At 37.4% G+C, this 27,135-nt stretch overlaps 1 protein-coding gene and 1 long non-coding RNA gene across 5 annotated transcripts in view; one reads left to right on the forward strand and one right to left on the reverse strand.

The window, feature by feature from the left end:
• Positions 1 to 27,135, reverse strand: part of LOC118970316 (uncharacterized) — a 73,000-nt gene that overhangs the window by 22,908 nt on the left and 22,957 nt on the right. For 2 of the 3 annotated variants that reach the window (XR_005058235.2, XR_012122333.1), the window contains exon 2: positions 19 to 123. This is a non-coding gene — a long non-coding RNA (uncharacterized lncRNA). Of the gene's footprint in view, positions 1 to 18; positions 124 to 20,515; positions 22,825 to 27,135 lie in introns of all 3 variants that reach the window. The other variant, XR_012122334.1, reaches the window with a different exon arrangement.
• Positions 1 to 27,135, forward strand: part of HMGA2 (high mobility group AT-hook 2) — a 150,051-nt gene that overhangs the window by 2,865 nt on the left and 120,051 nt on the right. For both annotated transcript variants that reach the window (XM_073215575.1, XM_073215574.1), the window contains exons 2-3: positions 604 to 690; positions 10,571 to 10,621. In XM_073215575.1, coding sequence (XP_073071676.1) covers positions 604 to 690; positions 10,571 to 10,621 — 138 coding nt within the window. The remainder of the gene's footprint in view (positions 1 to 603; positions 691 to 10,570; positions 10,622 to 27,135) is intronic.

A 27,135-nucleotide genomic window follows, 5' to 3' on the forward strand; every position in this document is an offset into this window, starting at 1 on the left:
CTCCCACAACAGACTTACCATAATTATTTAGAAATTTTAGGAGAAATGAAGTTATTTTGAGTTGAAGAACTTGGATAATTGCTCCAGTATTTCACTCAACGTGTTGATTGAGTCGTAAATGACCTACAATGCAGATACACAGAGATGAGTAAAAATCATCTTTTCAATATGGAGACTGTTGTACTATTTATGATGTTAGCTATATATTTCTGTTAATGAAATGCTAGTACAATAGATAGAAGTATTGGTATAAACCGCTTATTATTTCTATGCATTGCCAATTGCATAAGCATGCAACTTTTACACCTTAACGATGTACAACTTTCTAGAACATGCAACCCTGTCGGCCTTTGTAACCTTTTTGGGGGTTGAAATAGAATCCAGTATTCATATGTAAAATAGAATTTCCTCTTTGAACCCTTGAATTAAAAGTATAGTGATTTCCCCTTTTTGTAAACTCTGTACCATCATCATTTATGCTTGTACTGAGTGTGTTCTAACAGTCCTGTGGAGCAGCACATGAAGAAAATACAACTATAGAGTCAGGGTCAATTTCTTCCAGACATTCTCGCCACAACAGCATTTTTTCCCCCCCACAATTAGGAGCCAACTGGTGAGCCCTCTCCTAAGAGACCCAGGGGAAGACCCAAAGGCAGCAAAAACAAGAGTCCCTCCAAAGCAGCTCAAAAGGTGAGATTTCTCAAGTCGAGTCCTGCTAACTTTCTCAATGACCACAGGAACCTCTCTGTAATTTTCCCATTCTAGATCTGCACCTAAAGATTCGTTGTTATTGGGTAACCCTAGACTCATTTCTTGCCTTTAAGATTAATAAGATCATTCTAAGTGGATGCTTAGCATAAAAAGTTCATGAAGATGCTTATAGTTTTTATGCAAGCAAACAATCACCAGACAATGTGAAATCAAACAGGGTGGGTGAGGGAGGAGAGAGAGTGGAGAATGACACAGTTAAGATTTGTGCCAGTTGTGAAATAGTAAAAGACAAATCAAAACTATAGATTTTGTCTGGTGGTGGAGTTTTTGCAGTTTCCTGCAAAAATAATAAAAGTTTATTTACTTTGCCCTTATTTACATGACTACTGCAGATCCAAATCCCCCTATTAAAGTTAAGCACTTTGCCAAATAGATGATAATTAGAAGTAAATCCAATTATGGGGTACTGGGAAAAAATGTCATGAATTTTACAGTTTTAAAAATGATGATAAAGCACACTTTGTTTACAATGAACCTGCAATAATATATCATAATCTCTCAGAAAAACCTCTCCATCAGGTGATATAGAAATGCTCTAAATGGGACAATGAGAAGTTTTTTAAACAAATATTTTGCTCATTTATTGTGTATTTTGGGGGCAGGATAGGACCCAGTCAAGTATAACTTTCAATGTTTTTCTTTATAAATTTTAAATTGCATTTTAAAATAGCCTCATGTTGGTTGCATTTGAGTTAGCAAAGAGGAAATATCTTATGGTCAATGCATGTATAGAGAAGTGAAGATGAATATGAAATTCACATTTTTTAGCTTTATAAACAAATCAGAAAAGTTTGTATTTTATTTGTAGGTTTGTATATTAATTAAACAAAGGTTCAAAAGTAAATTTTGATATTTTTTTAGTAGATTTGGGTATACCATGTACAGTATTTGTTAAAAGACTATATGCTCATCTTTTTGGGATTCCTGTTCTGTGTGGTTTTCCCTGTGACTGTGGGCACTAACCATATTATATGTGATAGTTTTCAATACTGTAAACTGCCATAGCAACCAGGAATACATGTAAAGTTATTTAAGGAGTAACAATGAGTTCTTGTCTGTTTTACTTAACAGTCTTGAACAGAGTTGAAGGAGCAGATTTCTAATATATGTAAATTTAACTGCTTCTCAGTTATTTTTTAAGATTTAATTATGACTCACATTTAATCAATGAACTTTGATGTAGCTCTCAATTAGCTTGTCATTTAAAAGCAACAATATGTAATCTGATATTCCTAACATGAATACTTTCTTTTTGTTATAGTTTACCTGGTTTATTGAATTAACTAAAGAGGGCTAATTTACCAAAGGAGCACTTTTATGTTACATTAGTGTGAGATTTACCTAAGTTAATTTTATTGTAATGAGCTGGCAAAGGAAAATCTTGGTAGGAAGCTAATAAACATCTCAGCTATGATGTCATTGAAAATTGCATCTTTATAAAATCTCCCAGGAAGAAATTTCAGATTTCACTGTATGACATTTTTTTTTTTTTTGAATGGGTAAAGAGATGCTTCCATCACCTCTGTTCATTTTGAAACGTTTTACCACTGGCTGACAAAATCTCTATTGACAAAGGGAAAGCTGAGACTCGTGCCTAATTTACCACCTAAAGCAAAATAACAAAGAAGTTGATCTCTTCCCAAGTAAGGTTTGATTTATTTTTAGTTACTTTGGTGATAGGCATTTACAAATGACCCTGCTAGGCTGCTCATCTTTCTGATAATTGTTCATGTTGTAGGCATACCTTATTACAACTTCCAAAACAGAAGTAGGTCTTCTTTTTCCCAAATAAATCATTCCCTGGAATCTTTTATTCTTTCAGACAAAATTATTTTACACAGTGCTAAGACAAAATTATTTCACACAGTGCAATTATTAAAGTCCCCCTTCTAATAAAAGTAAGTATATTTGCCCATAAATGATTGTTTTATTTCTTTAGTTTTATAAATTATACTTCATTTGGAGAAGATAATACTTTGCAAAATAATAAATGATATTGATGAGTTATTCATGGCATTCATAAATTTAAGGTATTTTTGCTTTCAAATCAGTATTTATTGAGTTTGCTGCAACCCTATATAAACTTGATTATCAAACATATATTGTATTCTAACAAAACATGTTTGTTAGGATTTTGAAAAGCAATCTTTTTCAGAAAAAGTTACACTATTCATAACATGTAAGATCAACATACCCTGGTAGACCAGAATAGATACAAGAAGTCTTCTATGATTAATAAATTGAGTATTCTCCTACAAACTGAGTCTCATCAAAATAAAAAATATGTAACAAAAACTGGTAAGTATATAAGAGAACTGAGCTCTTAAGTTAGAGAAGATACAGTATACACTGGAATCTTGATGATGCTGTGTGTTTAAAATTTCTTGCTGCCTGGAGTTTTTTTACTTAACAAAGTTTGTGTTTGGACTCAGTAACTGGCCTTGGGGCATTTGAAAACAAACTGCTTGTTGGAAAATTAGCAATGTGAAACTTGACAATGCGTGCGGAATGTTGCAAGACCAAGTGGACGACCGCTAAATGAACACTCGCTTCAATTTCAGGCCATATTCAGTATAAAATTGATTTGGGTAATACACAAAACAAACATTTATAACAACACAATTTGTTATGCTTGGGATTTTAGGAAGAGAAGATAATTACTCTTCAGTTTGCTCATGTTCCATTATGACAAATCTCATGGATGAGCATTAATGTAGCGACTCTAGTCACTCCTAAGAACTCCAGTCTGAGTGCTCAAAAATTTTTCCTGAACGAGCTTCATATTGTTGTCTTAATAAAAGAAATCAGAAGTTAATATTTTCCTGAATAAATAATTTATCCATTGAGTGTGCTTGTGCCTGTGTGTGTGTGTGTGTGTGTGTGTGCATGTGTGTGGTGACCCTTTTATTAGTGTTTTATATTGAGATATACCTGTAACTAGTTGTCTCTCATTTTCCTTTTTGTTTTGTTTTGTTTTCCTCTCATGTTTGCAGGACTTTGTATGGGGAGAAGAAATACATAATCTCCTTTATGTTTAGGGTTTTTGTTGTGGCATTTTAATCATGAGAGAACACTGGAGGGGTTCACTGATTTTCCAGTGTTTAACATCGGAAGTCAAATTGATCTGAAAGTCTCAAACCAATTCTCATTCAGCTACTTTTAGGAAAAAAATGTTTTTTTCTAGTGCTTATTGTGGCAGCACATATACTAGAAAGTTTCTTTTTTTCTGAGGTTGAATTAAATTTTAATAGAAGGAAATTGCAAATAAAGATCTCAGGCGTGAGATAGCCCTACTTAATAATGTCACAAATTTGCTTCAACTTCCTTTTGAGTGTAGGTGTAAGGACCAGACCTAGAGAGCAAAGTGCAGAGTGAAAATATCTAGGTAAAACAAGTATACTTGAAATAATGCATTCAGGTAAGTAACTTACATTTTCCATTTGCTCATACAAAGAGGGCCTGATATAAATTGGATACTATGAAAGCAGATTTGTGCTCCTTCTAATCACATTCCTAGAAATGTGCTTGATTTTCCATAAATGATTACTAACACCACATACAGGTAGTTTAGGATGTGAGAATGTGGGTTTTACTCATCATTTCAGATAAATATTAAAGCATAGATGCTGAGGGAGGACTATAGTAGGTCCAGCTGAAGAGAATAATGGAAGGCATCATTATAAGTTAAGTTGGGGAAAGATGGTATTGGAAGTTGTCATACAATTCCAGCCTGTGGTTTCTATGTTACCAGCATGATTTAGTTGGATTCCTTTGTGTTTTAATGGGCAGGTAATTTCCACTTGGATTCAGGGTTCTGAGTATAAAAATGAATCCAGAAAGGTGGAGTTTAAGTAAAGCTCATTTGTTGTCTCCATTATGTTGATATTTGAGGCTGACTTACCTAAACAATTGACTCATTTTCTTTCACTTTGCCAGGGAGGACCAAGCCTTTAGGCATCAGTAAATTCTATCTGGCAACACCTTTGAGTGATCATAGATTATGATCCAAATATGGGAGATTCAAATACATGTGAATTGTTTAATGAACTAACTTTAATTTCAAGGTTCCCATAGTTCTAATTCTCTGGATGCCATCGTTCTTTTGACCTCCTTAATCAAAATTTCCCCATTACTTTGAGCTACAACCCTGGCTCATTTTTGTCTCAAAAGCTCAACCGATCATTTTGGTAAGGAGATAGAACATAAGCAGATTGGTGTTCTGTTCCCCTTCATTTCTTTCTTGAGAACAGATGGATGCTAAAGAGCACTTACGTTAGTTAAATCATTTAAACCCATCTTGTGTTGTTAGCTGACTTTCTGAATGGAGCCACATAGCTTGGCACAAGGATGGAACAGTGAATTTTTAGATTCTGGAATTTTTAGTTAGGAATCTGTTCTGCCAACCAGGACAACAAGGTGAATGAAGAACTGATTATATTTTAGTCTATTTATCCAATAATTGCTTTAATACACTGCACCATTTTGAATGGCATCTTCTACGTATGTAGTGACCAGTGCAGTCATTCTCCTTTCTCCAGCATAATGTAGGGGGCAGTTTTCTCAGAAGGTAATCTCTGTGAACCCTTGTGTCATTGCTACTGATTTTTTCTGATTACAAAAGAGGTGGAGGGATGGTTTAAAGAGGGAGAATCTTAAACTTTGAAATTAACTTTTCCTGTCATTTTGGCCTTGGCTTTAATTTGTTTGTATAAGTGAAGAGAGGCATGTGTAAATAATGACATGGGTTGACAATAAAGGCTTTCTTGGGTTAAATGAGCATGAACTACAATGGATAATAGGATTTACTTATATTTCCTATTGAAAAACATATAGTGATGGCAAACTTTTAACACCTTTTTAAGACTAAAAATGGTTGCACTTAAAACTTGGACTCTTGTAGAAATGGATTATCAAAAAAGGTGCTTAGTCTGATTGATTAGTCCAGCTGATTTTGATGCCAGGGCACATTGATTTGCACTGTTTCAGTTTTTAAAAGTACAACTAAAAAAACTGCACCAAAAAAAAAATATGTGACTTTCTAGAATTCGGCTAGTTGGCTCCATTATGTTCTTAGGTCTGCAGGTCTTAAAAATAAATATAAAAATGCATGAAAAGAAAACAAGGTACTATTATGCCCCAGTTTTTTTTAAGCTCTCTCTTTTTGTGCAGATGTACTGACTGATTTGGGGTGGGGGAGTTCTGGCTTCCATGCTTATCACAGCACAACATATAAAATAGGATGACAGCATTTAGAATAGCAGAAAGTTAATACTATCTATCTAAAATTGACCCAGAAATCTGAATTGGATAATTCTCTTGGTTCTCAATCTCAGCTCTTGTCCATGTCTTTATAGGAAATTTAGAAATGTTATACTTGCAACTACTCATTTGCTTTTCACCCTAGAAGTTTTTTGTTTGTTTGTTTGTTTGTTTTTTGTTTAATTTGCCCAGGATTGTTTTGTCTTATATGGAATATCTCTCAGAAGAGCAGACCCTTGATTGCATTGAAGTCAGACTGGGTCTCAGTTCCATTAGTTCTGAACATGGTCAGATCGTTAATCTCCCATTTCTGAAACAGAAAAATAGCTGTCTTACTTAAGTAAGATAATGCTTAGGCATTGCCATGGAAACTTAAGAAATTAGGAAGTGTTCTTTTTAAGGGTAACACTTTAAAATATGGAAGGAGAGAAGAATTACATTTAAGAACCTAATAAATGCTGTAACTTTTGTTAGATACTTTACATACATATTAGCTCCTTTAATCCTCTGATGTAGGCATTGTGGTCTTAGTTTCTCAATGAGAAAACTAATTCAAAGATGTAAACTGTGATGTCTAACGTTCAAGTCTAGAAAATAGTGGCACCTGGGTTTGAATTCACATCTAGTTCTAAAGCTTATGAGCTTTCCACTACTACATTCCGTCAAATGTTTTTGTAAAATATTTGCTATAAGGTAGATTATGTTATCTCCAGTAACCTGAAATGCAGGTTAGAAGTTAGGTTTTGAGAAACCTTTGGAGCACAGCTCTCAACAGGCCCATGAAGGGGTTAGGCATGTGTGCCTACCTTAGCTGATCCCCACACACTCCTGGCCCCCAAATAAACCATGGAGCTATGCCTCTGGAAAGGATAACACATCCAGAAGTTTCCTTATTTGTTAAATAAAAGGGCTAGACAAAATGCTCCCTGAAGTCCCACCAAGCTGTAGAATGGCAAGGGGGAAATAAGATACACACACATGATAGCGACACCGGTGTTTCTTTTTTCCCTCCCTCCCTCCCTTCCTTCCTTAAATAGTGAGTACATCTTGCGTACCAGGCGTTAATGCTAAACACTATTTCCAAGTTCAGGAGTGACAATTGTTAGATGAATTTCCTTTCTTTATTAGTTTTTTTAGTACAGAGGCTGGAGTACCAGAATTTCTTAGAGAAAGAAATAATTACATTTCTCATAAAAACAGTCCTCTCTACCCTCATGAATTTGCTTCTAAGCATATGATAAAATTAAATACATGGTTCTGAATCTAAACTTTTTTTTTAAAAAAGGGCAAAAATATGAATGAAGACAAGCAGGGAAGAAATAACACTTTCAAAAGATATGATAGTTGCAAATATTAGTATAATAGCACAGGTCATAGTTTGAATTTTCATTTCTTACAAATGCAGAATTTGTGCTCTGTCTCCCTTCTGCCTGCCCTAGATAAGCAATAAACACTTAGAACGAGTTATTGTCTCAATTATACATTGGTTTGTAGCACAGAACCAAATTCCACTCTGGTGAAGGAAAACCAAATACACGCTTCCATCTTATTGCATATGTTGACATATTAAAAACAAAACAAGCTGAAATGTATTGTTAGTCTTCTGTTGTAAAGCAATGTCCTAAAGAGCATTAAACACAGGAAAAATGTTAAAGCCAGTGTTTTCCAGTATGTAAAAATCCTGGATCTATGCTGGTTTGCAAACTAAAATCCTAACTTGTTTTATAGCCTCTGTGAAGTTTGATCAGAATGATTAAATAATGTGGGTTCTAAAGAACAATGAAAACCTCCCAGATCGACGCCACACAGCACAGCTAATGTGTTTTTTCTAGATGTAGTCTCAGAAGAGGGTTTCAGTTTACATATAACACTGGTCTGAAGACCAAGGAGCAAGTTTGCTTTTAACAAGTCCAAGTGATAATTGTGATATTTTGCCCCTCAGTTAATGGTGTGAATTTTATTTTTGAATAGGCTTTTTGTAAATGAGATGCTTATTTTAAAGTCCTCTTATTTGCAGGGCTTTCTCTCTGAGAGATTTGCTTTCTGACTTTGAAATGCAGTGAAACCGTTTCAGAAAACCCTGTCAGGAAGATTCTAGATACAGGCAGACATCATGGCCCTGAAATGCAGCAATTGTATGGAGTAAACCTGGCATAGTTCTGTTAGCCTTTAAGGTCATAGCCTCCACTCCACCTGGCCTACCATCCCTATGCCCCCATTAAACAGGATTTCTATCTTCCCTTTTTGTGTAATTTACTACTGGGTAAACTGAAATCTTGCAGCTGCTTTCAAAGATCAAACCAGACACTGCTTCTGTATTAGAGAATTTTGTGCTCGTATAACTGTACTTGCCAAAGGATTTCTTAACAGCTTCATTCTAAAGGTGAAAGATGGGTGTAATGGAATATTTGCATTGACTGAACCTTCTATGAGATTGGACTTACTTGAAGGAAAACTTTCCCATTAAGAGTTCCATCTTGTCAGGAGTGAAAGACCATTCACTGAGCACCTCATTTATGACAGCAACTTCACTCCTCACAGGAAGCATTATCTCCATTTCACACATGAAACCAAATTAAGGTTTTCAAGGGATCTGCCCAAAGTCATAAAGTTAAAATGGCAGAGCAGGGTTGGAATGTAAGCTTTCCAAGTAGTCTGTTCTCTTACGACACCTCCCACTCTCTCTCTGAGACACCACCCAGAAAGAGGAGGGTGTGATTTGCTGGGTATTCTTGGCTTGCATGTAATTTAATTCATGCCCTTATGACTGAAGGTAAGACAGTGCCACTAGCCCCCAATAATAAATGAATCCTTTGTGGAGCCATTCAAAAAACAGTGATTCCGGGGTCCCAGATCTGACTCTTAGATAGAGCTCCTAAAGTCCACCAGTTTTCCTCTGGGAAATTAGCTGCATGGGTGACAATTTTAGTTAATTAAAATCTCACCTTGTTGCAAATGTGTGGATGCTAGGGGAAGGTAACATTGTTAGGAGTGGAAAAACCCATTCCTTAGAGGACCACAGAACAATTCAAATCCCAGGTCTGCCATTGGCCAGCTCTGTACATGACCTTGAATTACTTAAGACCTAGTTGCTCATATGCAAAATAGGAGAACTAATAATAATACCTCCCTTTATAAGGCTGTTGTGAAAACTAAAATAACGCATGTGAATGACTTAGCCCAGTGCCTGGGGTATTTTAAATGTGAACTAACATTACAATCATACAGAGTTTGGGTTAATTCCTGGGACCTGTTGGATAGTAAGGCCAGACCAGGGAGATATTTTTTGGTGAGAAATCTTGTGGCTTACTTGTCTGCCTGTTTGTCTGTCTATTTAACTATCTATCTAAGTATCATCTCCGTCTACTTTTTATCAGACAGATTAAAGAGGGAAAGAGGAGAGTCTCATCTGGCAGGGATGTGTTTTATAACAGGTAATTTTGGTATCTTTGTATCAAGTACCTACTGGCTGCTAACCCAGGTAACAAAAGTAAAATGTAAAACAAGTTATTCTGGTTCAGGTTAATATATTTTTGTACTTATGTAGCCTTGGGATAATTCTTACACAAAGAAAAGTATGTACTATGTTTTCTTTATCCCGAAAAGTATAAACATATGTTATAGAAGCTGTTTTTGATGTGTGTGTGTGTGTGTGTTGGTGTATTCAGGAATTGGAGTAGAGATAATAAAGGGAGATTTAGATACAAAAATTTGATTCAAAAGGGGAAAAAAACTGTGATACCAGAGAAATCTATGAGGTAAAGCAATGAAACAAACTGGAAAGGTTGTTAGAAGTACATTCATGTCAGGTCTGTGTTGAGTGTGGAATTACTGTTAACAAAGTATATTTTTAATTAACTACTGTTTTTAGTATCCCTAGTTTCCATCACAGAGACAGACGTTAGTGGTTCTTCCAGATTTTGCTGATGTTTGCTTGGTGTGAACTGATGGACAGGTGGTTATTTCTTGCATGGAATAGGAAATCTAACTATGTGGAAGTGTGCAATTGTTGGGTTTTTTTTAGAATCGCATCATTAGCTATGATTTTTCAGAATCCTGTGTGTTCTTACTTAATTTAGACTTGCTCTGGTTAGCGGTGTAAGTAGAAGTGCCTTGTAAATTGTAAAGCAGTATATCAATGTTAATATTTTATAACTTCAGTTGTGACGTGGAAAGAATCCTCATTTAGGAAATGTTAATTTTCTAAAATACTAGTTTATGTAATTGTGGATACAAAGGAGTAATTTTTTTTCTGGATGGAAATAAAAGCAAAGTGGCTTTTTAAAAGCATTTCATGCATTTAAGAGGAGATCACTCCAGGGTGAGGGGTGCAGAAATACCTCTTTACATCATGCACTGAAAAAATGGGTAGAAGAATCTACTCAAAAATGGTGAAGATGTAACTTAAAGGAGAAAGATTTTTAACACAATCTCAATACCTCATCTGCACACCAGAATGTTCTTACTTGAAATGTGTCCCTTGGTGCAACACTTACAATGTCAGGTAGGAAACAATATGACTTCCTTTTTCATTTTGCAGAAAGCAGAAGCCACTGGAGAAAAACGGCCAAGAGGCAGGCCTAGGAAATGGGTGAGTGATAAGATATAATTTCTGTGCTTTTTTTGGTAATGAAAAATTTCTGTTTTTTTTACATGAAAATTACTTCTTGTCAATTATATGAATTCTAACTTCCGGTTTGATGAATCTTTGAAAGGGTTAAGGCAAGGGACAAATTATCAATGCTCTTTCCCATTAGGCTCCAGGAGTTTACTCAGAACACTTTTCTTTCCTGGGAGTGACTCCTTTTTCTATCTCTTATCAACATGAAAAGAGTCTCCACTCTTCCTTCACATGGGGTAACAATGAGACGATTTGTTCAGTGAGTTGAGTAACTAAGGTTAAAGGGTATTATGAAACCTTGGAAGTTGATTAAAATACTGATAAAATTCAGATGCAATGTATATGAGATAACTCTTTTTAATGTTTTCTTTTTCTCTTTTTTTGCCTCCACGGCTTTGGACACATCTCATTTTCTAGGTGGTTTGTGTTTTCCTTTTAGCATTGGCTTTGTTAGGAAACCAGGTTTTCATTTCTAGATTCTCTTGCTTCCCTTAGTAGTCATTCTTGCACACTGACATTAGTGACAATGGCCTCCAGGCAATTGTTCTTGGTCCCACAGGCACACAGATCCTGTATCTTTTTGCAGCCAAAAATTCAGTGATTACTAAAGAGCTTCACTAATGTTAACCAGTTGAACCTTGTTCCCTTGACTGCTACACTACCCATGTTCTTCTGATCTGTCTTTCCCCCTGACAGAGGAGAAAAGTCTTAAAAATGAATAAAACCATTTCTCAAGAAATATGAAGGCATCCTCTATACTCAGTATCCTCTATGATGGGATCTTCCACTTTGCTTTTCTCTCTTCCCCAGTTTATTCTTCATGCTGCGTCGTTTTTCAAAGTCTCTTTACTGCTATACTGGATTATATTTTCCTGCTAGTTTGCCTGCCTTTTTCCTCTAAAGTTCTGCATCACTTTCTATTTATACTTTGGTATTGCCTTTCATTTAATTTATTCATCTTGTATTTTTTTTTTCCTCTGCTCAACATGTGTTGGGATTAGATTTCTAAGCACAAGGAAATAGGGATGATCTTCAGATTGAAAACATGTCACTGTTACAGTGTAACCTTAAAGTAGAGCATTTCACTCCATCTTCTGGCCAATAAATGAATTCTCTACAAACCTACCCTCCAAGTGGTCATCATCTAGACTATGATTGATTTCTCTTAACATTAGGGAACTCACTACCTCTTAAGGCTACCTCTTCCTTCCTAGAAAGCTCTGAACATTAGAGAATTCTTCCTTCTGAATCCCTGTGGCTTCTGTTCACTGTCCCTGGGCCTCCCTCCTGGAATACACTGAGGAATTATTTTCACTTTTACTCATGATAGCCCTTAAAAGATTTGATGAAACATATACCCTTTGTTCTCTTTTCTGGTTTGAATATATCTCCAATTCTTTCATTTTTTTCACCCCCATGAAGGAACATTCTTGTTATTCTCTTCTGAGTGTGTTTGTTTTTTAGCCTTTGGAATATGTCACTGGAACCAAGTGTCATATTCTAGTTCTGGGTTCTCTAACCAGTGGCTTTATCATCTCTTTTGTACAGGTGGGTGCAGTTACCTATTTCTGTTTAGTTAACCACCCCAAAGCTTAATAACGTAAAAAAAAAATAAGCCATTATTTTATGATCATAGATTCTTTGGTGAGAAATACAGGCAGGGCACAGCAGCAAAGCTTGTTTCTGGGGCTGCAGTTGGAGGTGGCTCTAGTGCTTGGGGTCTAGACACCAAAGGCTCCTTCACTCAGGGATCTGGTGGGATTGCAGGACTGGCTTGAAGTCTGGGTGCATCCGGAGCATCCACTCAAGCACCCGCACACAAGGCCTGTCCATCTTGATGGTCCCAGAGTACGTAATCAGCCTCTGACACACACTCAGGGCTCCCAGAGAGAGTGTTGTGGCACATGAGAAAGCTGCATGGCCTCTTTGACTTTGTCTCAGAAGTCAAAAAGTGCTACTTCCATTATCCTCTAGCGAGCACACTGTTGACCAATTGGCAAGGGCACACATACCAGATATAGGCTTTTTTCTGAGCATCAGAACTTTGAAAGGACATCCTATCTCACTGAACTAATAATTGAGAAAAGCCTGTATAAACTTTCTAATAGGTGATGTAATAGAAAATATGTTCTTTGAAGTCATGAGATTAATGTTGCTAAAATGAGATAAATTGCAAGCAAGTGCAATGAAAGCAAACCAGATTAATAGCTTCTGTCAAGGGTGGCCTCTTCATCCCCCAGCCCAGCTTTAGTGAGATATAATTGACATATAACACTGTAAGTCAAAGGAATATGGTGTGTTAATTTGATACTTACATATTGCAAAATGATTACCACAGTCGCATTAATTCACCCCTCCATCACCTCACATAATTACCATTTCTTCTTATTTTTTTGTGGTGAGAACATTTAAGATCTACTCTCATAGCAACATTCAAGTATAAAGTGTAGCCTGGTTAACTGTCACCATCATGCTAGATCTCCAAGACTTATTTTTTAGCTGGAAGTTTGTACCTTTTGACCAACATATCCTCATTTCTTCTATTCCATCACCTGCCCACCACAATCCCACTCTCTGTCTCTGTAAGTTTCACTTTTTTAGATTCTACATATAAGAGAGATCATACATATTTGTCTTTGACTTATGTTGCTTAGCATAATGCCCTCAAGGTCTGTCCATGCAAATGCCAGGATTTCCTTCTTCCTCATGGCTGAGAAATATTCTACTGAATATATATATCACATCTCTTTTCTGCATTTATTCATAGATGGACATGTAAGTTGTGTCCACATCTTGCCTCTTAACTGGTCTTTCTGCCTGTCATCTCTTCCGCTTTGGGCTGTCCTATAACATTCACCAGTTACTATCGTGTGATAGTTACAATCGTGTCAGTGTTCTTCTCAGAAACCTCCTGTGGTTCCACAGCTGGCCACTTTATTAATTATAGCCTGCTCTAGGACTTTGAGGTACCCACAGTTTCCACCACCTATCTTTATGCTTTATGGCTGGAATAAAGAATGAAATAATTAAAGGACCTATGTGTTTCTTCTCAATGGAGTCTTACTCATTTAAGAGAGATCTGGGTTCCGGGAAACTGATCTTCATGCTGGATAAGAAACCCATGTGAGACACCCACCACAGAAACCTTTGCCTTTCTGGGAATAACTGGGCCATCTTCATTGACTCTTGTGGTTTCTACTCTTTACCAGCTGTGAGAATGGAAAATACTGTGTAGCAAATCATTACAAGGCTCAGATTTGGTCCCCAAAGAGGGGTTGGTCTACTTAGAAGAGGAAATAAAAGGAAATTGTGTATTTTTTCTAGACAGTGTGTTTCCTCTTTACTTGTATATCTTCTGTTGGGTTGAGTAACCAGCCATTCACAGCAAAGGCCTTCAGTTCAATGGCATTCCTTTCTGGAAAGCTTGTACTAAAGAAGTAAATTATTGCATTTTCCATAGGAAATGGGCTTGTGCTTTATAGTAAGTTCAGTTCTTTCCAACAGTGTCTTTCACTGATTTCCTTATATTAGAGATATATGTTTGAACTGACTGGATTTACTAGGTACCTGGCTTAAGAGCCAAATTGCTCCCTTTTTATTCTTCTGGGTTGTTTTGTTTTAAAGTTCTTTTGCTTCTAAAAAGATGTTTTGTAAACCTTACAGTGTTATAACAGGCCTGGAAAGTAATATGTAAAGCGTAACCTGCTCATCTGATGTGACTGGATCAGTAGTTGGTAGGTTACTCAAAAGTTCATTAACCAAAAATAAGTAGATGTGGGAGAGAAACTTGAATCAGTCTTGCTTCTGCAAGGGATGCAGCATTGGCCAAGCCAGTAAGTATATTGGCTAGATTTTTGTTAAGAGAACTTAAAATAAAATACTGTTTATTTTATTCCCCTTCGTCTTTTTTTTTTCTCCCCTGAATTTGAATTTTATCTCAGATCTACTATTTTGATGATAGTCTGGATTTTCTCATGTTTTGGCTATGGAACCCATGAGAGGTAAAGGAAGGAGAGAGAAGTGGGAACTAACTGTTGTTTTGGTCCCATAGTTTGGAGCTCAGAATCTGGATTCAGATGGCTTGGGCTCACATTCTGGCCTATCACTTGGGCAACTATGGGATCTTGAGCAAATTACATGACCTTTTAAAGGTTCAGTTTCCTCATCTTTCAAAGGTGGTACATTTCTCAGCGAGTTGTTGTGAGGATTAAGTAAGATGATGAGTGCAAATGGCTTAATAAAGGCATGGCACATAGTAAGTGCTCACCAAATGCTAGAAATTATGGTTAATTCCACTGTGCACTTTCAGGTAGATATCACCAACAGCCTAAACCCTGATTACTTATTGCTACCAGAAGTTACACACTGAGAGAAGTAATAGCCATCTATGCACCAAGCTAACTCAGTACCTGTGGTGGTATCATTATGTCTTCAATACATCTATGTTGAATATTCAGTTTGAGAATTGCTTACAAATAATTCTGAAATACATTTTAAATCGATTTGCAGTGAAGGTGGAAATTTTACATTGCAGCTTATAAGCCTTTCTGATTGTGGAAGTTTGATGTCATTTGTTTATTCATCAATTTGAAAAGTAGTATTTCTGCTCTTTGCCTCAATATGCAGATAAAGAGAGTGCTAGTAATACAATATAGGTAGGTCATGGGGAAGTCAATATAGCACGGAGAAGACAAGTAGTGACTCTATAACATCTTACTACGCTGATGGACAGTGATTGCAGTGGGGTGATGGGGGACTTGATAATACGGGTGAATACTGAAGCCACAGTGTTGTTCATGTGAAACCTTCATTAGATTGTACATCAGTGATTCCTTAATTAGAAAAAAAAAAGTACTGTAGAATTCCCCTTAGTCTTTTGCCAATTGAAACTAGGTATTTAATGTTGGTGTTTCTCAGTTTTTGCCTAGGAAAGGAGCTTACCATGTAACTGAGTTGGTGACATAAAATATTAGGAAAAAGTTTTAGTAAGTGGAGCTAAGGCTCAAGAATACAGTGAAATAATAAAGACGCTAACTTTGCATATGAAGTGCTCCATCCAGATGTTGCTTAGGAAGCAACTAGCTCTTGTGGAGAAAAAGAAGGAAGAATGAAATAATGAAGAATAGATCAGTGGGAACAAAGTTGCTTTTAGGTGTTTTATTTTCAGAATCTCTTTATGAGAAAGGAAATTAACAACAGAAGGGAAATACTCCCCAATATGAATTAATGGCTTTTAAGGAAAAAAAAATCATTCTGGAGATACAGAGATTGACCTAAAAATTGACCCAAGGACCAGATGCTGAAGCTTAACTTCAACTGGTCACTAGAAAGTTACTAACAAACCCCAGCTGTCTGCTCGGTTTGCTGATTCTCTTTATTTGGTAATGGGGTGTGTGCAGTATGTCTACTTAAAAATATGCATTTCCATTCCATCTCTTTTTGAGGGGGGAGAGTTGTCTTTTATTAAAGAGCTTGTGATACACAAGAAAGTGATGTAATTTCACTTGTTAGTCAAATATGTGAGGATTTTAGATAGGCAACAAGGGCTTTTTGTTTTCCCAAGTGTGAGAAATCTACAAACTTAAGTGATGATTTGAAGATCAGGTAGAGAAAACTAAGTCAGAATAAAACCTATTATAAACTAGACTGAAACTCGAGTTCTCTTAAGGATCTCAAGCATTAAGGTATTGAACAACCTGAAAATCTAATGTTGAAGTTAAAACTTTTTTCCTCCAGATGTTTGTCACTGTTAACTTTTAGCCATGTGTAATTTAACAACACTTGCTTTGTTTAAACTGAAGTATAACTCTGATGCATAGAAAGGAATATCCATAATGTATACTGAAGAAAAGTGCAACTTTTTACAGGAGTCAGAGGAGAAAAGTGACTTGGATATAACATCAAAAACTGTCTGCTAATGGAGTGTGTGAAGGCAAAACCATTTCCCCTTAGAAACTTGTCATAATAACATGCTTTAAAAAAACAGGGAGATGGTCCCTCTAAAGCACGTGGTTTTTTGACATATGCTCAGTAATATAAATATAAATCTTCTTATGTATATGATGTGTTCAAAGTTGGTGAGCATTTGCTGAAACTATCGCCTTTGCACAACTTTGTGTTAAAAATGGACTACTTTTTAAACCGCAACAAACTCAGTGGGGAAAACTGACGTAAGAGTTTATCTTGTTTTTAACAGCTTACTGAAAAATTCACTCGAAGGATTATTTTAAATTGCAAGATTAAATATGAATGCACTAATAAATAAATCATACTCCGAAGGCAAGACCTGGGTTTGATCATTAATACTTTGATTCAAGATTAATCTTTTTTTATTTGTTTGAGTACTGAAGTGCTATTCTTAAGTATTCTGTTAAATGAAGTCTTTAAAATAAAGACTGACAGCCTGCTCTCCTTGGTCATGCAGTTGTTTGGCATGGCCAGCTTCTGTCCTGACTGTTCAGGATTACAGACTACATCCAGTCTTGAGATCTGTTGCTCAAATGAAGTTGTCACAGAACCACGATAGCCATGTGGTCTTATTAAACTATAATCAAGGGAAGAACGTGTTTTTCTCCCACTTGCAGTTGATGGGCAAATTATAGACGGAGGTAGTTCTGATAAATGTGCCGTTTTGCTACACAAATAATCAAATTAATAAAATCCCGGTCAAGACAGGTATCTCAAGTCCCCTCTAATTAAACAATACGTACTAAGGAATCCAATGACCATTTTATGACAGTAAATGTGGAACTAAAGACTTTTGCTACACTACCATATGGTTATTACCTATGCTTACCCAAATATGAGCATTTATGGATGGCAATAAGTATTTCTAAAGTATTGAAAAGCCCTCATGATAAATAAAATTGAAATGCCAGATCTTTTTTTTTTAACTTGGTAAGATAGGTAAAACTACTCCATATTTCAAGAGAACACTTTGTTCTGTTTTTAAGGGTAGAATCTGTTTTTAAGTTTTTTGTTTTATATCAAAGAATGCTTGATTCTAAACTGTTCAGTATTTGAGACAATTATTTAATCATTTTTGGCAAAATTTCAGTCTGATGGGATTTACTTGAAACTACCATCTCTTTTCTGGATTGAAATATGGACTTTGGCATTTTGATAAACTAAATGCCTTTGGATGGGGCACTTAATTTACCCATGTTTTTTCTCCTGTTTAAGTGCCTGACAGGAGCATTTTATCTATAACTAATGACTGTCAAGCATTTAGGGTTGTAAACCACAAAAACCTTTATTGCTACAACCAGCTCTGTTACCCAGGGACTGATCACTGAGTTTGTAGATGTTCTAGCCTCATGTCCTCTTCTTTGCTTTGTTTTCCTTGCTCCCTCCTGCTGCCTGCCCTTTGGCCCTCTCACCACTCATTAGCACCTCCACCAGATGGGGGGCAGGGCCAGGAACAGGGGTTCAACTGCTAAAAGGCTTGGTGGGAAAGAGGCTGAGAGTAATGACTGGCATAAGGTTTTCTGATTATCTATCAATTTGATACATCAAGGCTACCCCCAAACTCTGTCCGCAGGGGTAACTCGGTGCAGCCATGACACTGAAATTCATTTTTTACTCTATTATTAATGCGATTTTTACTCATATCTATTACTCAATGTGATTTTAGAGGTAAGATAAGGTATCTTTTTTAGAATGCTATATGAAACAAAAGTCTCTTCTTGACGTTTCCTCAGTATTGATGAGTGACTGCAAGTCAGGCTTTGTTTAGCAACTCTTTGCCTCCTGTTCCAATCCAGAATTGCACTGAATCTGCTATCACGTTAGACTATGATTGTGGAACGATAGTTCTTTAAATTCAGGCAAAGGGAGATTGCCTTATGATGTGAAAAGCTGCTTGGGTGATAAAAGATCGTGTAGCTAACTGTAGCTGTACGAGCAAGGAAGCCATGCATCAGTTTGTGCTATGATTTCAATGCATTCACCCAGAAAAATGCACTTTGACTGTCTCTTTGAACATAATACGATGCAGAAGGCTCAGCATGTAAGACAGACAAGATAGATATAGAAGAAACTGCTTGAGCACTTGTCATTCACTTGTCTGTTTGCTTATCTCTTGGCTGGACCATTTAAACTCTAGGGCTCTAATTGGGAGACCCTTTGATTCTGTGCTTTCCCATTTGTCTAATTCCCATTTGTCTAAACATTTTGCTGAAGTCTTTGACAGTATTATGGATCAAGCCCTGTGCCAGGTCCTGAGTATATTGAGGCTGAAAAGATAGGTGGGGGCTGCCTCTGGGACACTCCCCACATTGGAGCTGGAAAGGAAAGCCTGGTACTAGCCCTTTAGGTTACTACTCTGTGCTTTGGAGGATGACAGGCTGGATGAAGTTTCAGTTTTCATGTACTTTGAGCTCTTTAGAATTGAACAGTACTTACCCAGAAGTGATTATGTTGCCTTCCAAAGCCCAGTAACACTCCGTATCATTAAGTGAATTTAGCTATATACATAATTTATGAGTTAGTTGTATTGGTGGGCCCTGGGTTATATTCCCTCATTATTACCACAGCAGATATCCAGGCTAATGTCAAATGTGTACATCTATGATTTCTCAAAATAGAAAGTCAGATTTTATCTCATAAAGATAGGTCTTAAATTGTTAGATTCAGGCTCCAAAAAGAGGAGGGAAAAGGGAGTCAGAAAGACCAGGATAATCCCACCGAGCCACCACTCAACACAATCACCTTATTATTTCTCTTTGTTCCTGCTGAATGTGATTTGTTAATCAAATAACTTCAGATCACTAGGTGTTAATGCATCTAATTATATACTTGAGTATTTCTAAATAGTGCTACACTTTGTATTTAAAAATGAGCTCCTTGAGGGTAGAAAGCTTGTCCTGTTTTTGTTTTTTACCCTTGGCCCCTACGATGTAGGAGGGAATTCAGCAAAGTGATAAAGACCTCAGACTGCCCAGGTTTAGGTATCAGCTCATCAAGGCAAGTCGCTCATTGTCAGCAGCTCTAGTCTCCCTGTGCTCAAACAAAATGCAGTTTATTTCATAGGATTATGCTGTAGGATTAGATGAGAAGCCATCAGAAAACTTTACTCAACATGTAGCATGCGCTCAACAGATCATAGTTGTTGAAGCTAGTGCAGTTCCCTGCCCATGACAGGAAATGTTTGGTGAACAGAATGACTGTATTTCTTTAGTATGTATAAAGCATGGTCTTTGAATTTTTACTTTCCAGGAGTGAATGTGGATTTGAATTGCATTCATTGGCTTTTTTTTTTTTAACCTGATGATTTGTATTTTCAAAGAGGTTACACATGGGTTAAAAGTACAGCCTGTAGGCATCCAAGCAGTGTTTGTATTAATTTTGAATTCCAGCTTACCCTTTTCCACTTAAGAAGTAAGCTGTGAACTACTATCACCCAGGCCCAATACAGACTTTGAATACCTTCTCCTATGTTAATGTTTCCATTCCTTCACGCCTGGAAATAGCATTCTGCTTTCCAAAATAGGCTCTAGTGTTGTACCTTAAAAGAACTTTTAGACCATCAGCAAAACAGAGGATAGCTTTGATGGCCAAACCTCACAAAATCATTTCGAAGGTAATTTCTGATTTTTTTCCACAAAAACTCATTTTAATTGCCTGTCTCCCATTTTCCTTTACTCCTGATTTGTAGTACTAACATTCAACTAAAGGAAAGAGGAAAATCAGTAACAATTTGTTTCTTTGACTTCTTTCAAGAGTCTTTTGAAGCAGTAAAAGTGACACATGTAAGGATTCACGGGGGGAATATTGTGCACCCTTGGTTTACATCACTAAAGGAATAAGGACTTCACAGTCAGAATAACATAGGTAGCAACATGGAAGTTTAAGCATTAACATTACCAATAAAGGAAGGGCTGGTCTGCCAAGTTTTCAGACAATCCAGATATTTTCAGTCTTAAGGGAGCACTGTCTCACCGGCAGCACCACAGCCCAGGGAGGTGAGAGCATCGTCCTGTGTGGAGGACAGGGGATCCTAAGATTACAGCTGATAATGTTCTGTAAGGTACTGTTTGGTTTGCAGTCTTTTATCATCCCTAGGCCATTACAAATGATTCTGATGGCAGAGAAGACATAGATCACCCAGTGTGTGTCGGAAGCTGATTCTGGAGTATAATTTCCTTATTATAGAATCTTAGTCCCTTTCTTTCTTTCCTGCTGTTATTCTCTCAAATGGCTCAACTTTAATGTTCTTTAAATTCCCTAATGGAAATAGACGAAGCACGGGCAGGTGGTGGGGGTGGGGCCCACTCTCAGTTAATAGAGCTATGGTGAAGCTGGAATGTAGGAACATGACCATCTCTGTGTTGCCGCTTTCTCTGAAGAGACTGACACTCAACGAGTGTGTGCACCTTATGAATTCAGAGGAAAGGATGGAAAAATGATGTATGATAATGCTGGCCATCCTATTACGTGTTCACTAAATTTTAAATTTCTCTTTCAAGAGGAAGCAAAGTTTGATTTGACTTCCTTCATTCCTCTTCTTTCTTACCTTGGGGCCACATATTTCCTATATGTATTGGATGGAAGTGAACTCATTCCCGCTCCTGATTCTTCCCCTTATAATTCCTTTTGCGGCAGTGGTATGGAGTTGAATGATATGCTGTTTGGATTTGCCATTTCCAGGCTATCAAACAGGTGGCTCCTGTGTTTTTTATTTAGTAATGTTCTTCCAGGGATAGCCAACGTGTTTTGTGGACATTAAAATTTATTCGTGAATCAGCCAGGTTTAGGATTTTGTATGTTGTTTTACATCCTGTTTAGGTAATTGATGAGCTACACAAAACCATGTAACATGCATAATTTTATAAACAATAAAATGGTGGCTTTGTTTAATACATAGTACTGATCTGTTTGCAGTTAAATAACCAATCTCAGTGGAGATCGAAAGGGACTCTGTTGGATTGTTAACACCTGTGGGAACAAAACTGATCTGTTATCTCACTTGCATTGTTGAAACCTCTTAGGGTATTCACAGGAAACGAATTCATGTCATACTCACTTATACCACATTGTTTCCTGCTGTGATATAGCCAGTGAGCTTTTATGTACATCCTGGGACTAATAGGATGTTCAATGTACATAACTTGTGTAGTGTGAGAGGGTTTGGCCATACATGGTCACAGTATGAAGAATTCCTTTGGGACTAAAATTTATTTTTGCTATAAGAAGAGTTTTCTGCTTGGAAATATTATCATGTGGTATGTATTTAGCATTACTATTTACTATTCTTTTAAATAAATCTTATAATAAAAATTTAGATTCCTTCCTCCCTCCACCCAATTTAAGAAGCTGACATCTTATATGCTTAAGGCAATGAAAACTTTTAAAATCTGTGTGAAAATTTAGGTGTCTCGTTTTGAGGTATCTTTCTATGGAATTTTTGGTCTGAGAAAATGTTTAGATTGTTTTACTTAGAGTCTTGAAACCATCCTGGGTAGAAAAAGCTCCTCAAATATGAGAAAAAGCCATCTAGAAATTTCATGAGTACCCTTGGTAATGGTGTACAAGCCTAACCACCCTGGCTGTGGCAGCAGGGCCTTAATACAATCCACCTGAATTTCTCCTTATATGGTTTTCAGTCCTTTTCGTCTTGTGTTGGTGATAAATAACATCTGGTATGTCCTTCAGAATAAATCTTCCTATTTGGGGTAGTGTACATACTTTGGGTCCTGACAGATAGGGGTTTACGTCTGGGCCTTACCACTTACTAGCCTTGGGCCAATGTTATCTTGTTGAGCACAAATTCCTTCTTGTGTAAAATGAGGCTGATAATCCCTCCCTAGCAGTTTTATTGAAAGTGTCTCGTTCCTGGTAAATGCTCAAAACATGGTACCTTGTGCCATTATTGTTAAAACCAGTGAGAATTTAAGTCAGGTTTTTCTTTTCCACAAAAGAAATGTCCTGTGTTTCTAACTTCCTAATCCTGGTTCTAAATGAGACTTTGGATGGTATGATAGGTTTACAATGAAAGGCCTGCCTGATTTGCTTTCTGACCTGGATGTCTACCTCTATGACCTTCACCCCCACATATAGGCATCCACATACCTGTATGGATAAGTAACCTAACAATCTTGAGCCTACTGACTCCTGTGTAAGTAAGACGGGGATGGTAACTATCAGATCTTCGGTTGCTTCCCCTCTGGGTTGTACTGAGGATGATATAAGAAAGAAATTTATAAATTACAGAGTATCATACAATCTTAAGGTGATAGCATTATATATAATCAGCATTAATACTTGACAAGAGGGTGAATGAAATTGGTCCTGTTAGTTATATGACTTTGAAAACTTTAGTCACTATCTTTAGCCTCACCCTTGTCCTACACAGCAGTTAGGAGACGTTTTCATCTTCCATTTTCATCTGCTTTTATGGTTGGAAGGCTAAAAATGACAATGTTCAGATGTATTACAGACACTGTTAAAACAGTTCCAGTATTAAAGGTACTGAGTCTGTGGGCAGAGAGCATGTGTCAATAGCAGAGAGGACAGTGTCCACATCTGCAGAGACACAGTCTAAGGGGGAAGGGTGGGCTCGCAGACTGATGTGGGGAAGTGAGAACATGATGTTGGAGAAGACAGGTGGGAACGTTGTGTGTCCGGGCTTTGAGAGTTGAACCAGGAGGGCTGTCTAAGTGTGCTAAAATTGGGGGAATGGAAAGGAGAGTGGACATAGAAAATTGTAAATGAATATTCACACATGCTGTTGGTTTTAGTTTTAAAATCTACTGAATATACAATATGTCTGTAGAAGCAAGAAGCTTTTTCCCATGTTTGTATGGTATTCTCCTCTTTTGTTCTGTTGCCTCAATTCAGTTTGGTTCCATGCTTAAGTGAGGCTGAAAGTACTGAAGTTTGGGTAGTAAAAAGTGGAACTTAGTTAAATATTCCTGTTGATTACCTTACCTGCTTCTGTGTTCTAAGAAAACTAGTCACAGGGATCCAGCTGTCCATGTGGGATTTGTAGATGCTGCTCCCCTGGGGCCCTGTCCTCTATGGCTGTCTGTGACCTTAGCCACTGAATCATGTAATCGTTTTTGGCCTCCTAAGTCAGTGATTCTGAGTGGGCAGAGTGGTGGTGTGAAGTCATGTCTGGGGCATGAGCCTGTACCCTCACCGCACATGGGACCCACCCTTCCTGGTCTAGGCAGCTCAATACACAGTGCTTGGCGCATAGTGAGTGCTCAATAAATTTAGTTGCTTTTCCTGTCTCTCTCTGGATCTCAAATAGGAATATCCACATTTGAGAACACCACCATCACAGGTTCCCCAATTAAAATCCATAGTGAAGGCTGAGGCAGACGTGTGGGAATGCAGTTCCAGACTCTTAAACTAGGAAAGATGATGGGATTGGTTTTACAGCCAGGCTTCCCATGCCCGTGGATCATTAGATCTTTACAGGATTAATGAGTTTTAACTTAATGCAAAATTGATAAGCCATGTGCAATATTGTGACATTTGAAAGGATTCAGTATGAAAAACACTGTTTGGACCTCTCCCCTCCACCCACCTCCCTCTCCAAAAAAAAAAAAAAATGGTCAGAAGGAAGGCCATCCACGTTGTCTCCAAGTTTCTAGATAAGAAAAACATCAAACTAGAAAGGAATCTTCTGATAGCCTAACACATTTATATAGTTTTTAAAATAAGAAGTTTCTTTTCTGCCCTTTCTCTGGTAGAGAGAAAAATTAGATTCCCTTTTCTCCCTTCCTCTTTTACCTCCAATTCCAGCAAATATATCCTTATTTTTCTTTTAAATTCAGGTAGCTGCAGAGTCACAGGCAGTAGTAAGAAATTATATGGAAACAACCCTTGTAACTTTGGCCAGTTTGCCCTCGGTGGTGGCATTTTGTAAAACTATAGCACAGGCTCTCGACTAGGATGTTGCATGACTGCAATCTCTCCATCGGCTTCAGATTTCCTCAGTTTCATGTGTGCTCACGCTTGTGTGTGTAGTAAGTTCTTTACGATTCTACCACCTGTATACATTCATGTGTCCACCACCAGAGGTATTCTCTTTTAAGATTTTAAGTTGCTTCAGAGTTTTCAGCACACCCCATGATGACAGACATTAAGATGTCCTTCTCTCCTAAATACACAAGAACTTTGCATGGCTAGAAAGGTGGAGAGTAGAAATCTGGCCCTTGGTTCTTGTCTGTGGCTGTGTAGTTACTCTCTCACATTCCCTCATTAGAAAGGGCTGGCTGGCCCAGCCAAAATCATAGGTGGGCTTGGCACACAGGGAACTGTTTGCCTGGAGTAACTTACGCTTTTGTACTGTGTTAAGAGTTCTGCCAATTTCAGAGGCCAGGAAGCAAAGAGTTGGCCTAGGAGTGTAACACACCTGCTTTTCCTGAGGCCACATATAACAGGCTGATTTAAGTACCTGTTTGCCCTCCTGGGATATATTAGAACATGTCTCTAGAGTCCTAAAGTTGTGGATGAATACTTTATCCCCCTGGAAATTTGTTTCACACAGATTTTAAAAGTCCACCAGGACAGCTATTCACTGGGGAAAAGTCCTCTTAATTGTACTTCGGTTATCTGGCTCAATCCCTAGAATGAATTACAGTAGAATTCTCTTATCTTGAGACCCTTAGTAGTATCCACATTTGAGAATGCCACAATACCATTAGGTTCCCCAATTAAAAAAAAAAAACTGTAACTATCACACACACACACACACACACACACACACACACACAGCAAAATTGCTGAGGTGCAAACACTTGCCAGATGGCCAAGCTGCCTCACCAGCTAAGTATCTCAGTCCTATAGCCCAGTCTGAGAAAAACTGTATTTGCAAATAGCTCAAACTGTGAACATTAAAATTTGAGAATGACAAAGGTCTGTTGTGCTCTGCTAGTTACTCCTGGAAACTGAGTGTTTGATTAAATGACTAAATCTATATGTTGGTGATGTTTGTGTGTAATAACCCATGAGCAAAAAAGCTATGAGTCTGATCACTAAGGAATCCTTTTAGAGAATAAGGTTAGCGTATTTGTTGCCATCTATTGGATCCTAAATCCCAACTATGCCATGGCATGTAAAGCACTTCTTTTCCTCTTTGGAAGAATACTTTTCCTGTTGGCCTTTAAAAATTCATAATTTATAAGAAAAGTTCTTTATTTTTTGTGGTTAACAATTATCTTATTTAGACAAACGTTTACTTTATATCAGCTGGAGACATTTTGAAAATCTTGGCAGTGCAGAAAAAACTATATATTAAAGAAAAAAGTCATAAAAGAGTATCTATAAAAGGACAGGCTACTGTTACTTCCATAGCAAACTTATCTGGGCCTTACTCGATCCAAATAACTGTGGTCAAACTGCTGGTGTTGCCACTGAAGTTTCCAGTGGAAGCCCGCACTTCTATTTCCTGTGTCCTCTTGTCTGTCACTGAGGCCTTGTCTCAGCAAGGCCAGAGGAGTGAATTTTGTGAGTATGAAAATGTTGGCCTGTCTGGTGCTTGATCTGCCCTAGACTTTGTTCAGAGATGATGTAATTGAATTTCCTCATATTCTGCAGGTAACCAAATGAGAGCTGAGACCAAGTGAGTGTCCAGCTCAAGGTCACACGACCTCATTAACAGGGATGAGTGTGAGGTTTCCTCACTTCTAGTCCGTTGCTTTTCCATGATAGGGAGCAGGTTCCTGTCATCCTACAAATCTTTCCTTGGTTGTCCATTTGTAGTGTTTATAGTTCTTCTGACAAACCTCTCCTTCCAGGTCCTACATTAGTTTCCTCGGTTTACAGGAACAAGGTACCACAAACTTGGGTGCCTGGATGCAAGAGAAATGTATTCTCTAACATCTCTGGAAACCAAAAGTCCAAAACCCAGATGGCGGAAGGGCTAAGCTCCCTGTGAAGGCTCCAGGGGAGAACAGGTTCCATGCCTTTTCCTTGGTGTCTGGTGTTGCTGAAAGACACCCTTGATGGTCTTCAGCTTTACGCTGTGCCACTCCCATCTCCCTCCATCAGGTGATACTCTGTCTCCATTAGAAAATATTTTTATTCTCTTAAAAAGGACACCAGTCATATTTGATTAGAGCCTAATGGCTTCATTTTAGCTTGACCGCATCTGCAAAGACCCTATTTCCAAAGAAGGTTCGTAGATGCACAGAGTTAACATTTTAACATCTTTTTGGAGAATACAGGTTAACCGAGAACAAGTTTCTTCAGCTTCAAAACCATATTTAGACTCAGGCAGGTATTTGGGACCCACAGTGAGAACCCGCAATGAATTTCATAACTGTAAAGCGTCCTGTCTAACATTTGTAGTTTGTTACAATAACACATTGAAAAGATTTATAAACTGTTCTGGGTGTGATTTTTGGATTAATTCCCTGCTTTGAAACCATTTGTTTAGCCCTGGTTATTTAACAGAGAGAATGAATAGACCTGAAACCACCTAATTTTCATTTTCATTTTAGTTTGAAAACCAATAAAAGGTTTTTTGGTGAATT

Source organism: Manis javanica, chromosome 10 (genome assembly GCF_040802235.1).
Source record: "Manis javanica isolate MJ-LG chromosome 10, MJ_LKY, whole genome shotgun sequence".
Taxonomy (NCBI): domain Eukaryota; kingdom Metazoa; phylum Chordata; class Mammalia; order Pholidota; family Manidae; genus Manis; species Manis javanica.